This window comes from Heliangelus exortis, chromosome 2, assembly GCF_036169615.1.
Source record: "Heliangelus exortis chromosome 2, bHelExo1.hap1, whole genome shotgun sequence".
Taxonomy (NCBI): domain Eukaryota; kingdom Metazoa; phylum Chordata; class Aves; order Apodiformes; family Trochilidae; genus Heliangelus; species Heliangelus exortis.
The window spans coordinates 139,737,687-139,752,443 of NC_092423.1; the positions used below are offsets into that span (position 1 = coordinate 139,737,687).

General features: G+C 44.4%; 1 protein-coding gene across 23 annotated transcripts in view; it reads right to left on the reverse strand.

The window, feature by feature from the left end:
* Positions 1–12,985, reverse strand: part of MTSS1 (MTSS I-BAR domain containing 1) — a 122,133-nt gene extending 109,148 nt beyond the window's left edge. For 7 of the 23 annotated variants that reach the window (XM_071738358.1, XM_071738354.1, XM_071738348.1 and 4 more), the window contains exon 1: positions 12,246–12,969. In XM_071738358.1, the coding sequence (XP_071594459.1) occupies positions 12,246–12,317 (72 nt within the window). In that variant the 5' untranslated portion in view covers positions 12,318–12,969. Of the gene's footprint in view, positions 1–12,245 lie in introns of all 23 variants that reach the window. The other 16 variants (XM_071738349.1, XM_071738338.1, XM_071738346.1 and 13 more) reach the window with 6 other exon arrangements.
* Between the last annotated feature and the right edge of the window lie 1,772 nt (positions 12,986–14,757).

A 14,757-nucleotide genomic window follows, 5' to 3' on the forward strand; every position in this document is an offset into this window, starting at 1 on the left:
GTGCCTGTCACCCATGCAGCAGGTCTGCAATTAGGGACATGAAACAACTTTCCCCCAGGGACAGGCACTGCAGTGAGTGAAAGGCACCAGCTGAGCTGGCAAAGCACCTGCAAGTGCCAGACACCAACACCCAGACCCACCCGTGTCCAGCCACAGCCATGGCTCCTGAGGACAGGTCCTCTGTCTGCCACTGGGGTGGGAAGGAGAGGGGCACTTCTTCATTTGTGAAATGCCATCTGAAACCCAGATCCATCAGCATGGGCAGATGTTGTGATTTTTGTCAGTCTTCCTCTATTTTAAAGCTATTTTATTGGCATTAAATTTCATCTTCCCCAGTGGAGACTTGTTTGTTCATGACAGTAAGTGGTTATTTCCTTGTCTTTGTCTCAGCCCATCTTATTTTGTCTCCCATACAGTTACGTAGGAGTGTGTGAGCAGCTGGGTGGGTGCCTGGCAGCATGACAGCATCCACCCATCACACCAGGGAAGAGCAGGCAATACTCACTGACAGGCAGCTATGGAAGGAGTACTTAAACCCTGGATGGATGAGGAACCCCTTTTTTCTGTGTGAACCAGCACAGCCACCCTACAGAAACACAACTCTACAGGAGATTTACTTTTCCCTTCCTTTCAGGACAGCAATCCTGAAGTACCAGTGAGAAGAGACCCAGATGAGAAATTCAATGATTTCTCAATAAAGGGAGGATAGACTTGTGGCAAAGAATACATTTACTGAAATTGTTATTGATTGCACTTAGCAGCAAGAATAGGAACCTAGATTGTTATATTTATTTCAGATTACAACTTAAGTATCAGCAGTCCTGACAGTTTAAAACTGTTCTGTCACTCCTTCTGCTAAGAAGTTATGATTCTACTTTTTCCATTACAAGAAAAGACACTTACTTCCTTTAAGAATTTATTTCCATGCACCACAACTCTCTCAGACAAGATGCATCACATCTAAAAAACCCTGATAGTGTTCTTCTGAGTGCTTTCAATAATCAGGAAGGTTTCTCAGCCCCATTAACAGCTCTTGCTGGAACACAAAGGCAGTCGAAACAGTTCGGTATCTTGTTCACAGAAAAAAACCTAGCTAAAATTTTGGGGCAGAGGGAGAGAGACAGAGCTGCTCTACAGTAAAGCAAATCCAGAATCCAATTTTGGTTGTTCCAGCTAAAGACAAAGGAGAGAAAAGGGCAGTGTCTTGGTTTTGTCTTGCCAGTTATCAAAAGCAAGAGCTATATGCCTTCCAGAAGAATACTGAACAGTGACTATCTGCAGACTTCTGTAAAATGAAAAAACCCAAAAACCACTACACAGGCTAGAGGAGGTAGGACTTCTCCACCTCAGTATATTCAGCTATGCCCAGCTAAGAAGCTGAGTCCCAAACATACATCACTTTCTGCACTTCACACCCTAGTAACACATCCAAATGCCATACATCTATCTTTGGAACAAAAATTGTAACTTTGCTCCTGCACATGTCAGCACCCCTCCCAAACTAAATTATGCTGAAAACAAAAGATTCTTTATGCATTTTTATCAGCTTTCAGAATCACAAGGATTATTATGAATGTCTCGTTTCTGTGGCATTGACTACACTGCCTCCAAGTTGCAGAGACTGTATTGTGCTAGACACCACACAAAGACACAGATGTTACACACAAATAACAGCCAGCAGAAGTATGCCTTGTACATAGGGATTATCACTTTTGCAAGGGGCCTTCAACAGGCAAAACCAGGAAAAAGTGGAGGAGAAAGGGACACCAAAAAAAAAAAAAAAAAAAAAAAAAAAAAATTCAAGACAAAAGCAGGGGTTCTGGCCACATGGGAAGATGTGATGGTTGACAGTCAGTTTACCTTCTCAGCTAACATCTGGCACTTAAGTTTTCCCCCTTTTCTAGAAGAATCAGTAGTCAACCAGGGAAAAGGGCACTAGGAAAGCCACAACTGCAAGAGTTACAAAAGCTCTAATGCATAAGTTACAAACACTAATGCATTCCTCTGTACAATCCACAGAATTTAACCAAGTCTGACTCATGAATAGGATTGCCTAGTCCTTTAATAAACCACAAAAGCTCCTGCAACACACAGGTGAGCAGAGAATGAACATCATCTTACACAAAGCTCATAATTGCTCTTCACCATCCAAAAAATTCTGCCTGTTGGCTTTGTCTCTTTCTAGGTAAAAAAAAAAAAATTAAAAATTCAAGAGCCTGTCTCATGGAGGTTTCTAAGCTGCATCTATTTCCCAATCACTCACCAAGACAGTCTCAGTCTTTCAGCAGACTGCAACTTGCATTTTGCTAGTGAGACAGACTTCACCCTTTATGAAGACTGAGGTATATACAACACCTGTTCAATTACTTCTTTGGTTCAATTTATCTTCTTTCAAATACACAGAATCCAAGAATGGTTTGCATTGAAAAGGACCTCTAAAGGTCATCTAGTCCAACCCATGCCATAAGGTGGGAAATTTTTCAATAGATGAGGCTGCTCTAAGTCCCATCAAAACTGACCATGAATACTTCCCATGATGAAGCATCCACAGCTTCTCCAGGCAACCTGTTTCACTGTCTTACCCCCCCCATTATAACAATAATTCTTCCTTATGTCCAATCTAAATCTACCCTTTGTATGTACCCCCTATTTCTTTTCTTTAATACAAAAGCAGAAGTGAATCAACAAAGTCCCAATTCCAATTTCAAGAGCATCCCATAGACTGCTGTTGTCCATTGGCTGTTTTCCAGCAGTGCAAGAATGGAAAACAATCAGTTTTACTTGCAGTAGAGAAGTTCCAGGTTGGACAATCGATCCAACTGTAAGATCAGTTAACAGGCAACTCTGAAAGGTCAAGGAGCTTCCTTTCATTTAAGGAAAAGAAACACATTTATACAGAGGCCTTCTAGGAAAGTCTGATACTCCCACAAGGCAGGGAAAGGAGCTACCTGACTTGCAAAGTCACTTTTGTCTTTCTAAGCTGAAGGTCTTGCCATGCACAGGGAAAGTTCAAGCCTAGCTCCAGCAGCAAAAGGGACTCTCAACTCATGCAGAATGCTTGCTGGGCCAGGAATAAAAAGTCATCAATAGCAAAAGAGAATACATTAACTTCACGAGATTTCTCTGCAAGAGGTGAACACACACATTTCTGAATGGAAGATGAGACAGGTACAAACTCAGAGTTTGAGAGATTATAGCACATGCAAGTGAAAGTATAAGCATGTCTAAGATAGATTGTCATTTAACCTGTAACTACCCTTGAGGAAGGAAAGCAGAGGTAATTAAAATCAAAGTCTTGTCTCCATACATTTTTTTCCACTATATCTGCCGCTTGTTTAGGTAACACCAGGAGTATAAATGAGTTTCCCTCAGCATGCACAGTATAAATAGGCATGCCAAGCTTTGCTTTCACAAGGTAATACATTATCACAACCAAGCAGGTATTTCTTCTATGCATAGCAAAACCCACTAATTTAGTATTTTCAAATCTGTTTGGTTTTCAGTATAAACAAAGCACTAGGAAAAGGAGAAATAACATATAATGGTGTAACATCCTGAGAAAGTCAAGGCTCAAATCCTATCAGAAAAATCCATACAAGGGTAATAACCCTAGTGGGGAAAAAGCATATATGTATCAATTACCTCTACATTCCCCAAACCATCTGAAGAACTCTAAACATTGTCCATTACTCCAAGCACTGAAATGCAGCAATTCTCACCAAGAACACAGGTATTTATTAGACCTCACTAACCATTTGAAGGGGGAGGGAACCTAGGTCTGGTACCATTTTGTTGCTAGAGAGCTAGAGTGTTTATTTTGTATTATAAGAAAGCCTGAACTACACTAACCCATATTTAAACATCACCCCAGTGGAGCAGTTATCCCATGTTTGTGACTGCAATTTGTAGAGTGAGACTCTCTAAAAACTCATCCCCCTTGGTTGCCGCATGGCATCATGGCTTACAGCCCAACCCATTGGGCCTCTTTACTACATCAATAAGGACCACATCAAACCTGTACTGTCCACAGCCCAGTTTCACACTTCCTAAGATGAAGAAACTCATCTCTGAAGCAGCCACTTCATGGTTTAAGTCTAAGATGGGGTAATTAGCAAACAGAAGTTACACAGTGAGAAAATACATCATGCATAAACATAGTCTCTCCCTCTCTAAACACAGGAAGTTTTTCAGAAGAGGGAGAGGGGAAGGAAAAAACAATGAGCCACAGCTTCTAGAGACCTTATATCCCATGCTACATTTACAAAGTTAAACATCAAGTAGTCTTCCAGAGGAAGCATTTAGTTCCACATTCTTCCCTGCAGGTCTAAACAAGTTTGCAATCTGAAAAGCAGATTTCTCCTCAGAGACTCATCAATACTGCCTTTCATCCACTCAATCATTAAGTGGTCACTGTGCATACTCAGAGCTATTTAATAAACCCACAGTATTTTGGCTGGATCAAAACAACGACAATTAATAAATCAGGAGGTGCTCAATTAAAGTTAATGTCTATACAGGACAGCCTCAAGCCTACAACCCCTTGTTGGTAATGCCACCAACACCACCAGGCTCTCATCACTACTTGCCAGCTAGGGAGAAACCTTTATTTCTGAGCATTGGTTTCTTGATCTCAACTCTATCTTCATCACACAACCAGTCAAAACAATCCCTAGGACACAACTAGGGGCAGCATCTACTGCCAAAATACTGACAAGTATCTCAGTTGACAGCAGCTAGGCAGCAAAGGTTTTGGAGCTTTGGCTCTTGGCAGACAGTGAAGTGCAACTATGCTTGTCACAGGCTACTTTCCATTTCACTCATGAGAAGAGAAACAATCACTTTTAAGCTTCAAGTTAGACACTTGTTTTGCTCAGGGACAGTGAGCAACCATAAGGTTTGCTCACCAGCAGTTTTGTTAGGTGGTATCTCATCACAAATAAGCTTTATTAACAAAAATCCAAACAAATAAATCCACTGCATAAAGGGCTTCAGAGACACTACAAAGCACACATGACTTCTGTGAAAAAACAACCCCTCACGCTCAGATGGGAAGCATGGTGGCAGCTTATGTAGAAAGCAGAAGAGCAACAAATCTGAACCATTTTGTACCACAAATCAAATGTCTCTAGTTACATACTCATTGCTAGCATTGCACTCACCAACACAACTTCACTCCTGCAAGTGTTCCTTCACAATCTCTGTCAGGGGAGGTTTAGGTTAGATATTAGGAAGAAATTCTTTACAGAGAGAGTAATCAGGCATTGGAGTGGGCTGCCCATGGAGGTGGTGGATTCTCCATCCTCCATCCCTGGAGGTTTTTAAGAAGAGACTGAATGTGACACTCAGTGCCATGGTCTGATAACCACAGTGGTAGTGGATCCAGGGTTGGACTTGATCTCAGAGGTACTTTCCAACCCAGCTGATTCTATGATTCTGTGATTCTAAAACTATCCAAGGCAATTTGTTAAATGATGTTTGTTCACCAGCTAGCATTCTAGAATTAAAATGAACTACCCAACACTTCTGGTTGCTGACCAGAGAGTGAAAAATACAGAACTCACAAAACCTCACAAGCCAGACAAATTCTTCATGATCTACCAGCCTATGGTTAAGATGCTCCCGTCAGACTACTCCACTAAGAAAGTGAAATGTCCTGTAATTTCAGTTATAGAATAGGAGTTCAAGACACTCGGGTTGAGAGATGATCAGTTATTTTTAGATCAGCACCTACAAAATACTGGGTTATCACAGGGAGGGAACAGGAATATAAAGTAGTAGCAACAAATGGTGTATATGTGCATGTAGAAACATTTATTATACTGGAAGCTTAAAAACCATCCCCTCATTAACTCTGTGCTCTACATGAACTCAATTCCTTCTTGTCCTGGGGGTAAGGAGTAGAAGTCACTGAACCTGCAGCCATAGCTTGCCTTTCTGTAAAATGGGAGCCATTCTTTGGAACTAAGTCACACAGCACTTTGAAGATGAAAGCTGCTATGGTCTTAACCACAAAGCTACCAGACATTTTGACTCCAATCCTTCGAAACATCTCAGCATTCAAGCTATCTCACAGCCCAGGAGGAAGGAGTCAGTAAACATCCTTAAAGGTCAGCACAGATGTCAATGAACAGTGCAGTGCTCGGCACCTTACAGCATCGAGGCAGACAACTTTGAATTGGAGAAGATATACTTGATGAGGAAAATGCATTTCTATAGTAGCCTCTTCGTGGTACCAACTCTCACCTCTCTGTACCCACCTTTGTGTGCTCTGAAGTAGACCAAATAAAAAAACAAAGCAAAACACCAACTTCTGCAGGCAGCTGCTATTCTGTTTTCTGCCATGTAATGCTTTTCACTTATCTTCAAGACCATGTCTTTAAGTGAACTATGAACCTTAGAAATTTTTCAGAAGCTGAAAACACAGGCTGTTGAGCAGAAGATGCTATTTACAGATTCATCAGAATACTCCAACTTTAACAACTTCTGTACTTTGAAAAAAAATCATAGCAAAAAAAAAAAAAAAAGGGGGGGGGGTTAGGTATTTTCTATCAAGGATTTTGGTACAGCTTATGCATACTCAAAACTGAGGAAGGAAGAAGCAAACTCCTGAATATCACCCTCTGTTAGGTATTAACCAGTGCTGAGCCTGTAATTACACAGACTTCTTGTCCTCCAACATTTGTTCAGTCAATTGTGTTTCATGCAGCACTGCACAACTCCTTCCACACTTACAACCTCTCAAACCCCATTATGCAGCCCTTGGCATCCTGCCAGATCCAAAAGGAGTACTTCTGCAAGACACAGAAAACCCTTGCCCTGGGTATGCCACAGAATACACCAGCCTCATAAACACTTCTGCAGCAAATGCTCAGCAGTTGTATGAATTGGTAACACTCACACGAGAGTATTTGGATCAAGAAAGAATGTGTACCTAAAAAATAAATTGTGGGTAAGTTCCCGGCCATGCCCTGTTGCATAAACCCCCATATTTAAGCAGGCATGTGACAGCTCTTTCCTGCACCATCATTCAGCTCACAACAATCCCTCCCCCTCCGAGGTGTTTACAGAAAGACATTGCTGCTGTTAAGAAAAAGGCAAGGAATTTCAGTGTATGCAAACCAACCATTTCAGCAATTAGGTTTTGGGAGGCAGAAAGGCTAGGAAATCAGTGCAGCCACGTCCCAAAATACCTTAGTGGTAAAACCTTTAAGAAAAAAAATTGAGAACAAAAGCTGCATAGAACGGAAATGAACTCATTTCACGCTTTTTTGGGGAGGGGGAGGAGGAGATGTTGACTTGCTAGGTTTGGAATGAATCAGTTGCCCCAAATACCATCATGCAAGAGACATGCCAGTGCAACACAGAATGCACAGGAAAGGTAGGACAGAGATGCCCTTTCCTCTCCAAGTCTGGTACCTGCCTGTTTGACATGGAACATTGCTGTTTCTTTGCAATAGTTCTCATCCTTAACAGCTGGATTGAAACTAGACCTTAAAATCACTGAACATTTACAACCTCTACAGAGGTCCCAAGCTTCACATAAAGCCCAGCTGCAGAAGAGCTGTCATATTATGACATGTCAGGGTAAAAGAAATTTGAGCAGATTCTCTGATACATGCAGGCTGTGCCTTGGATTAACACAAATGCAGAGGGCTTGCAGCTGTACTTGCTGTAGTAACTGTCTCAGCATTTCTATTTGTTCCAACAAATATTTTTCCACTCAGTTTATATTATTTGTGTGAACAGCACAAGGCCATGACTTGCAAGCAAATCAGGCCCCCTTAACAAATGGCTCTTAATCCTTGATGTGACTACCCCTGGCTCCATCTTCCAACATAACAAGATTAAAATGCTGGTTTTCACTGCTCACTTCCTAACAGGAGATAAGAAGGTACAAAAACATAGATGTTTCTCATGACCAGGTGTTTGTGTCTTTTTCTTCTGCTTTGACCAAGAGCTTTGCCTAGCTGAAGGCAAAGGCACACCACCTTCTCATGCAAGGAGAGCAATCTCAAGCAATGGAAAAAAGGCAAGGGTTCACCTCCTTTATACAATTAAAACAGAGGTTGCTGTCAAATGCAAAAGGTTGATTTCTATTGAGTTTTCAGGTAAAAGGTTAAAAATGAGGCATATGAACTTAAAAGACTTTCTAACCTTTTCTAAAATTTCACTCTTCCTTCAGGAACAATGTTTTTGTCCACCAATGGGACAATGTTTGCAGTCCCTTATCATACCTGCATGTCCCTAATACGAAGGATGCAAGAGACCAATTAGTAATCTGCAGTAGACCCATAAAAATTTAGTTTATACTAAGTGGGAGGATTTACTAAGTCACAGGCAAAGTGTGTTGGTTCAACTGCTCTTTACTCATCCTCCCTCATGCCCACTCCCAGGATGCTTGGTGCCTACACACACAGTAAGCATCTGCCCTGCCAAAACACATGCTGGCAGAAGAGGCAAAACAAATAAAGAATGTGCAAAAAGGAAAAGAACAGACATCAAGCAAGTGATGAACTACATACATGGACAATTTCAATGTTTTCAGAGGTGTTTTCTTGTTTTCCTTTTTCCTTCAAGATAGTGACTAAAAGGAATATAAAATTAAGACTCAGAAAAAAATACAGAATTGAAGAGAACCTGCTCTGCATGAGAAGGCAAGATCTTTTGAAACCCATCCACAAAAGGCTCTCCCAAAAATTATCTGCACTGATTTGCTTTGCACTACAAGAAATATTAAAATTAACAGCACATTACAGCATCTCATTTTTCAGTTGCCAGAAATTAGTTCAGATCAAATACTTTCTTCCCACAGGGAGCTACAAAAAGTATGCTGTGTTCAAAGAGAAATGGCACAGCATTCAAATTCAGCACACAAAACTACTCCTCCAAGGGGACATAGATGGTTTATTTTCTTTTATAAACCTTGATTGCTTTGAGAAATATCTTGCATAAGAATGTAACAAATTATAAAGCATCTCATAGTCAGTGATGTATCACAGGAAATACCAGGGCAGTGACAATGGACCAGAACTTAAGGATAGGATGGGCAGACTTTTTTCCAGCTTTATGATTCTTTATCTGATCACAAAGCATGGAACCCCAAACCTACAGCACAATGGCCAAGTGCAATTCCCATGCTGGACTTTCCACAAAACTCTGACATCATACACATCACGTACTACTCAACCCTTATTTTGCATGGGAAGACTTGGACTTCCCTTGTCAGGAGGCTGAAGATGTACATTTAAGCACTGCATAAATGGGATGCGTATTATCCACTCTTACATTTAACTCAATGACACCAGTTATCTAAATCACTTAGCTTTATGTTCAATTATTTTTGAGCTTACTTTGTTGAGTATTAACAACAATACTGTATTTGGTAGAAGACGGAGAGAAACATGGGGTTTCTGGAGAAAATATTAAAGGCAGTTCAAGAGACCACAGCCAGCAAGAAATAATCTTACAATCAAAAAACATGATGTGTTAGTCACACCAGCATATATTGCCCTCATTAAGTTTCAAAGTTAACATGGTATGGAGTCAAATGGAAACAGTCACATTACTCAGGATTGCAATTCCAGTTTCTGTAACCTTGTCAAGATCATGGAAATCTCAAAATTAACAAGAGGCACACCTGAGCTAGCTCTGTGTCCGTGTGAATACGTTTAGTCCACGTGTACTGTGCCTTCATCATCTCACCTACAGCACCCATCTGCATCGACTGGCAAGACTTCAGAGTAATTTCAATACACAGTTGATTACCCTACCATCTTTACAATTAAGTTGAAGGCAGCAATACATATGATAAAAAGAATCTGCAAATTACTGAGTTAAAGAAAAAAAAAAAAAAAAAGAAAAAAAAAAAGAAGTGAATGCTGCAGCAAATCTCTCAGCACTGGAGGGCATGTGGGGCCTTGATCACAGCCTGTGATGAGAAACAGGCACAGATAGAGCACTTGGGTATGCGTGGGCAGGCCCCTACGCAGCGTCTCCAAGATTCTGCCAAAAGCCTGCCCACATAGACCTGACTATGTGAAACAGCACTTAAAATGCTAATTTTCACTTTACTACTAAAGGCATGATGAGTTGAAAGGTTCTGGTTAGCTGTCAAAAACCAGCTACTTTTTTCTTCAAAATTGTCACGATCCTTTGTGCACAATTCATGCATCTCATTAGCTGTGTGGCATTAGCTGCACCAAACTGAACTACAGTTAAAAATTATTTGTTCTATTCTTGCTAAATAAGAAGCAGGGTTTTTAAACTGTAACAACCACCACACTGCTAAAGATCTACTGCCATTACTTTCAAACCTCCCCCCTCCAAGTAATTGCCAGTTCACAAAACAGGTTCCACTACTATGGTGGATTGAGAAAAAATATTCACACCTGTGCCCATCTCCATAGGTTCATGTCAACATAGTTCTGATAAGCAGAATTCCCATGCAAGTAATAATGTGCAATGAAAAAATAATAAAAATTTTAAAAAATTCACAAAGTCCCATTTGCCTAATAGCAAGAAAAATCAAATACATCACTTATGGAAGGAAGCAGAAAATCAACATACTTGGTGTCCCTCTGTGCTGAAACCCCAAACTGCACTTCATCTGGAACAGAACATCTCCTGTGTTCCCTGCACAGCCCACTACAATAATTCCAGGATTTGTGAACATTTCCTGTCTTTTTTTTTTTTTTCTTTTTTTGAGGGATGTTGTTTTATTTGAAAGTGCAGTTATTACTAAAAATACAAAGGAGCTGTAAGACCAAGATACATCACCTCCAGGACTGCAGCATTGTCTTGACAGACACACACACACTCCCCCCTCCTCTCTGCAATCTGCCTGCTCTTGACAAGCCATGCTTTTAATTAAATGCCTCCCAAGATCCGTTGAGAGGAAAGTGCATATGAACCCTTGCCAAAAAATAACTTCTAGTGAAAACGGCTTCTCAAGCCCCCCCAAAAATACACAAGTAGTCATTCACCTCTGCCAGACTCCCTCTGAGAGCAGAGCCCGTTCTCCTCCACCAGTACTTGGAGGCTCTTTCTCCCACAGCCCTCCCTGCTCATCAGCCCTGCACTGATTAAAACACCCAAAGAAATCCCGTGCCCCTGGCTGGGAGAAGAGCAGCAAGCACGATTGCTGCCTTTAAACTATGGCGGTCCCCCCCCATTATCTGCCGCATCCCTCAATATCTTCTGACAACTGCATCCTCCCCAGCCGGCCCTGAGAGGAAGACAAGCTGCCCTTGTCCAGGGGAACACTGCAGTATTCTGCAGTATGGCCGTGTGCTCGGCCCCGGGGTTTGGGGGAGGCATGACTGGCAGAACACAGCAACGCTTTTACGCTATTTATTTCCACGAGCAAAGGGCGGGAGGCACCCCACTCATCCAAAGAAAACCCTGCAGACGTGCCCTTGGCTGCCAGGAATAGATCGGGAGCGCCCCTCTCAAAGGGACCCTTTGGCAGAAGGGGTGGGCACAGCCCGAGATATCTGGTGGCTGGTAGAGACCAGAGACCCGGCAACTTGAGACCTTTGCATTCATGGACAGAAAGAAGCAAATGCCTCCTCCGTGAGCATGAAAATAATACCACATAGCCAACTGAGCAGCAATTTCAATCCAGGCATGCATCAACTTCTGGGCATCTCCAGGATTAGATTTTTTTCCATCGAGCCCATCAGCATGGCACAGAAATCCTTACATTGCCCTTTCCAGCCCCACCCCACGCCTGACATGCACCGTGCCCATCTCTGCACGACGCTCCTGCCTCGCGGCATTTATTCTGCTAGCGATCTGACAGCCTAAAACAAGGAAAGAAAAAAAAAAAAAGGTGGAGAAGGACGAAAAAAAAAATTAAGAAAAAATATTTAAAAAAAAATTTAAATGAGAGAGGTTGGAAAATGTTGACCCTGGTGCACGATAACAGCTTGAATGTTTGAGCAAGAGAGACAGAGGAAGAGAGAGGAAGGAGAGATGGTGTCTGTCCTGCAAGCAACTCGAAAGCCCCAAACCACGGGGCTGAAGCCTTCCCCAGGAGCCCCTCTCCAGGCTGCTGCCACCGGCGGGGACACGGATCCAGCGTTCGGGGCAGGCGCCCCGCAGCAGCGGCCCAGGGCCGGCGGGTGGGAGGTCAGCACCACCGCCCCTCCCGATGCGGCTGCACCTCCTGTTGCAAAGTTTCACCGGGCCAGGCGGGGAGAGGCTCCCTCTCACCTGCCCCCCCCCCAACCCCTCCAGTCTCTTACCTTCATGTCGCTTATGATGGTCTGGAAGAGCCCTCCGAGCGCACTACACTCCTTCTCTATCACAGCCTCCATTTTTCTCGCTCGAGACACTGGAGCAGGCAGAAACTGCTGCAATTTCACTACTAAGCTGAAGAAATATTAGACACCTCAGTTCCCACCTCACGGGGGGAGGAAAAAAAAAGCCCGAGGGAGGCAACAAGCCAATATAGGCAGCAAGGGCAAAAAAAGAAACAAATCTCAAATACACCTGAACCCCTCTCTACCTACACCTCAAAAAAATTAAATACGGGGAAGAAAACAGAATCCAGTGCTAGCGGCGGCTCTCTCCTACACAGACCTCCCCGCCCCGCTGCGGAGCGCCGGGGGCCGCAGAGCCGAGCGGGTACGACCCTCGCAGGCAGGGGCAGCCGCAAAGCCCATCGCTGCACCACGGCTCCGACCGGCTGCCACGGCCACCCGCGTCCCCGGCACTCTCAGGGCAGGGGGAGCCCGCAGCCCGCCAGCCCCGCGGCACCGGGCAGATGCGCACGCACACCCCAAAAAAAAAAAAAAAAAAAAAAAAAAAAAGAAAGAAAAAGGAGGAGCGGCGGGGAGGAGGGAAGAAATCTCTCTATATATTTATATTGAAAGAGGCGCGATCCCGCGCTAAGGCGCCCTTGGCAGCGCAGCCCAAGGGGTCCCTGCCCACCGCGGCACACCCGGCTTGCAGCTAATGCACCCGACCCGCTGCCGGCCCTCTCAAGAACGCCCGACCCGCCCGCCCCCTCCCGCTGCCCGCGCCCGCCCCCTGCCCGCCCGGAGCGCTCCGCCTCCCCCGGCCCCCCCGCGCGTCACCAGCGCGGCCGCTGATTGGCCCCGCGCCGCCGATGGGCGCCGGGGCCGCGGGTTCGCGCCCTGCTGCCGGCGGGCGCTGCCGGGGCGCCAGCGGAGCCTTCCCGGGTTGGGGGGGCAGAGGCGGCGGGGCCGGGGCGGGCAGTTGGGTCCCGGCCCTCAGGGTAATTGCCTCTTTCAGTGTTAAGCGTTCGCCCAAGAAGCTGTGATTTTTCTGGTGACGTTCGGAGAAATAGCCCAAATCCGGCGGTTTCTTGTGAAAAACATCTGCCTCAGCACCCCCGTTTGGAACATCTGAGCTGGAAGTGTTGAGCGGCGCTACACACGCAAGGGAAGAGAGAACACTGGCAGCGGCTTTGATCGTATATATTGCGTGGGGCTGGTTTTTCACCCTGTCCCACAAATACACGACGGTACTTAAGGGTGTTAGCGGAAGGTACATAAAATACCTTTGTTTTTGTTTTTTTTTAAACCAGTTGCTTTTTCACATCATGCCAAATGCTGCAAAACACTGCGATCAAAATGACGTATTCGTACACAGCCCGGTTATGGTTCACGTCCTGCAAACGCTGCTGGGGAGCTCACCCTGGGGCCGTCAGCAGTTCGGGCTAAAGGCACGGAGGGTCCCTCGGTCTCTGCACTGCACCGAAACCAAGCACATCCTCACCTGTTCTGAGGCCTGAGGATCCTGCTGCTGCTGCTGCTAACCCCAGGGGAACCGCACTCCCGGGCAAGCAGGCTGCATGGCTGTGTAATTTAGTGAGAGCCAGATGTAGAACCTGGAAAAGGTAAATACGGAAGAATAAGCCTTCGACCTGGAAGTGTGTGCAGGTCTGTCCTCACGTGTACATACACAACCACGGCTGAGAGGAAAGTTTGGAAATTCAAGTTATTAAAATGCCTCTAACAAGCTCCTCCTGAGAAGAGCTAGTTTGCACACCACCATCTTTTCCTTCGTTTCTGCCAGTGTCTAGGTACACACATGTGACAGATTATGTTCTCCCTGTACATTAGCAATGAAGAAAAACCCCGGGCAGATGCCTGTCCACCCAGCGTGGTTGTGGCAGCACAGCCCGTGGCAGCAATTCTCCCTCTGCTTTGCCCCACTTCATGGCAGGGAGGAAACACCCATCCAGGTCTGATCAAGTCATTTATTTTCTGGCTCTGGATGACTCTTTCTCCCCAAACTGAGCCCAGTAAATGTCCCCCAGTGGCTCGTCACATGCAGAGCTCCGGGTGTCATCACACACGGGACATGACTTCCCCTGGGACAGGGGCACAGCCATTCGGCAGGGAAAGTTGGCAGCCTACTTTGCTTACTTCAGCATCTCAATTTCTGGGGATGATCCTTGTTTCAGTAGGTAGTATTTTGATTTAACTTCCTTCCTGGGAATGAGAATTTCCAATGTAAAAGGCTTTGCACGAGTAAAAATTGCAAAGTGCTCAATGCATGTGGGACAGGAGGGACAAAAATCTTCTACAATGAAAAGGCCATTGTTGAGTGACTGCATTCATGCTTTAGTTAGTCTATCAGGGCTGTCTGCTCTGCACTGAGCAGCAATTCTTCATAGGGTGATGAAACAGCATGCAGGTATACAACAAAACCATGAAGTAGGCGTAAATTATAATGAGGAAATAAGGAATACCATGTGAGATAATGTTTTTTACTTTGCAAATTTGA